The following is a 2,705-nucleotide window of genomic DNA, read 5'->3' as shown; positions in this document are numbered from 1 at the left end:
CTTCCGTCAAACGCGAGCTGCAGTAAGTCGTTCGTTCCGTGCTTGTATTTTTCAGGGTCTCTGTGAACTGACTGTTGACATTTTTTGGTGTAGTACATCGAGGCCATCACGAAGCTGATGGAGAAACAAGGAGCAGCTTTTGGAGCGCGGGCTTCTGTTACTGAGGCTCAATCTGCCGATGCAGATTAAAGAGCTCACATTTAACCGGCGACGGCATTCAGGAGCCGACTATCTCGCTGCTTTTCGCGGACCTGGTCCAAGCGCATACTGACCTCTATCGTCGACATGTACAGCGCTATATCTCCCGTTCGCCCGGGGGAATCCCCCCCCCCCGGGAAAAAAGCGCGAAAAAAGTTCTTCGCGGTGTGGAGAGATCCGACACCACAGCGGGCTGTGAAAAATATATTCTCCCCGAAAAGGTTTTTTTTTTTTGGCTTGTTTTAAAAAAAAAAAGAACAAGTGGGGATCCCAAGAGATAAATATATGGACCACAGATTTTAGACTCTCCCAAACTCGTTGCCTTCGGAAAGGAGACGTGTGCGATAGAACCCATCTCCATGTAACCAAAGTCTACGTACGCAGAAAATTATGAATCGGCACTTGTGCGATGAGTTTCATCCGTCCACCGTTCTGCGCCAAATGAACAGGTATTGCGTCAGTAAGAGCTTCCGAATAAGAGACAATTGCTACGTACCTGGAAACGCGAGGCAGAGTGAGGAGAACAACGAGAGCAGCCAAATCGTTCTCGAGTTTCCACGGCATCTGATCAGAAGACTCGACGTCGAGCACTTGGTACACCGATAGAACGTCCTGAGGGCGAATTAAGGCCTTCTGATGCAGCAGTCCCAGCGCCTGATAGAAAAGATATTCCAGGGTTCTGCGAAGTCTTGGCGTCTCTGGCAGACAGCGCGTCTTCAAGTACTCTTGCACCCATCCCGGGAGAGTCCCATGAGGAGCTGATTGTGAGACTATCGGCTCAAACAGATCACACACAGTCGCCTCCACACGCCCGTGGTCGTCGCTATTCTGTGACCCGTGGAAGCAAGAGCACAACTTGACACACAGACGCGTCAACTCTGCCGCCACCGCCGCCTTGGCACTCTGCAGATCTTCTTCGTCGTCTTGTACTTCCTCCCTCTCACTCAACTGCTCAAGCGTCGGGAACATCTGAAGCACGAACACGCCGACTGCTGGTGATCGCCCATTGTGGCTCTCAGGGACATCGTGGTGAGAAACCTATGCTGATTCTTCTGCGCGAGCGGTTCCAGTTGACACACATGGCAGCTAAGATTCAAGATTTTCTGCGCAAGTGTCTTTTGTGCAAGCATGTAAAAGGCGGTACTCTGATTCAGAGACCCTGGGGCCAAACTTACACGGTAAAGGAGCGCAATGAGGGTGTGCACTGGGGTTTCTCAAAATGTGCGATAGCTTCGGTGCGAACAAGTACGTGTTGGTGGTGAAAGATGCTCTTACTTACTACTGTGAGCTGTTCCCAAGTGCTGAGTGCGACCGTTTAACGGCGGCGCAAGGTCTGCTGAGCTGGTACACAGCTACGGAAAACCCTCCGTCCTCATATCGGACCAGGGAACGCATTTCAGCAACGCCACGGTGGCGTCGCTGTGCTCAAGACTACAGATTCAGCAAGAGTTTACCCTGTGTCAAAACGTTCCGGCAAGCGCAAACACAAGCTCACACTTTTTACGGACTGTATCGTGCAGATCACCGCAGTTAAGGCACATTGAAGATCAAAATAGAGTGATTGTATACGGATAGTGGTATTGTGCGTTCTATTCGAAATTTCCGCGGGCGTCTGAGAGACACGACCAGCCCAATCGCGCACCCAATCGTGTAGCCTAGCATACAGAATGCGTTTTGGCGCTAATACAGAATAATCCTCTGACTCGCCATCTTCATTCATGACAAGTGCGCGGGGTCTTCAGTACGAGATGCGCTGTCACTTTAACTTCAACGTGTATCTGGTATCTTATTGGATAATAAAAAATGGTTTCTTAATTTTGACCTCTAACAACGCAGCGTCGATTTGCCGTTCGCTTCGGGCCTTTCTCCGAATCGTCCCGCTTCGGCAAATTGGGGCGGAATTGACAATATTACAACAAGTAACAAAGCAATGTTTCTCTTTTTCGAATGCTACTTCTCGTTTTCTTTCCCAGAAGACTGTCGGTAACCACGAAGTGTGACTCCGTTTCATTCTCAAGAAGGCTGTTGGGTCGTTGCTTTTGCCATGACTCATGTTGGCTCTTTACTAAGCCGCTCCAAGTCGAAGCGGCTTGCTTGCCTGGCATACATGTAGCTCATCCACACGTACTAAACGACCACGCAAAAAGCATCAGCGAAAAAAAAGCAATTTCACGCTGGTTTCTAAATTATTTTAAGCTACGATCGATAGGAGCAGGCAGCTACATCGAAGAGGGAGAAAACGCCCGCTGCCCTACAGCGGTGGGTACCAGGAAAACTTTCGGATCAAAAGATCGGGAACTAAGACGTTGGGGAGGCGGAAGCTTACGTTGGGCATCATCACCTAACCAGCCTCTTTTCTACGAGGATGCTATAAGGCCCCTAATATAACGAGATTGTTCCCCCCAGAGCTAATGGAGCCAGAACGTCCGATCGCGAGTGGACAGTGATAGCAAGGAAGAATGGAGGCGGAAAAAAAGGGTACGCCACACTAATTTTGGGAGTGGTGA

The 2,705-nt window shown here is 49.8% G+C and overlaps 1 protein-coding gene across 1 annotated transcript; it reads right to left on the bottom strand.

The window, feature by feature from the left end:
* Positions 1–686: 686 nt before the first annotated feature.
* PITG_22418 (uncharacterized protein) lies at positions 687–1,167 on the bottom strand (the record flags this gene model as incomplete). The annotated part of the gene is made up of 2 exons (XM_002909781.1): positions 687–744; positions 797–1,167. The coding sequence occupies 2 exons, from the start codon at positions 1,165–1,167 to the stop codon at positions 687–689; spliced, it is 429 nt and encodes a 142-aa protein (XP_002909827.1).
* Positions 1,168–2,705: the final 1,538 nt, after the last annotated feature.

The sequence above is a fragment of the Phytophthora infestans genome, genomic scaffold, assembly GCF_000142945.1.
Source record: "Phytophthora infestans T30-4 supercont1.2966 genomic scaffold, whole genome shotgun sequence".
Classification (NCBI taxonomy): Eukaryota; Oomycota; class Peronosporomycetes; order Peronosporales; family Peronosporaceae; genus Phytophthora; species Phytophthora infestans.
Note: the sequence above shows the minus strand (reverse complement) of the source record. Positions and strands in the feature narration are given on the sequence as shown.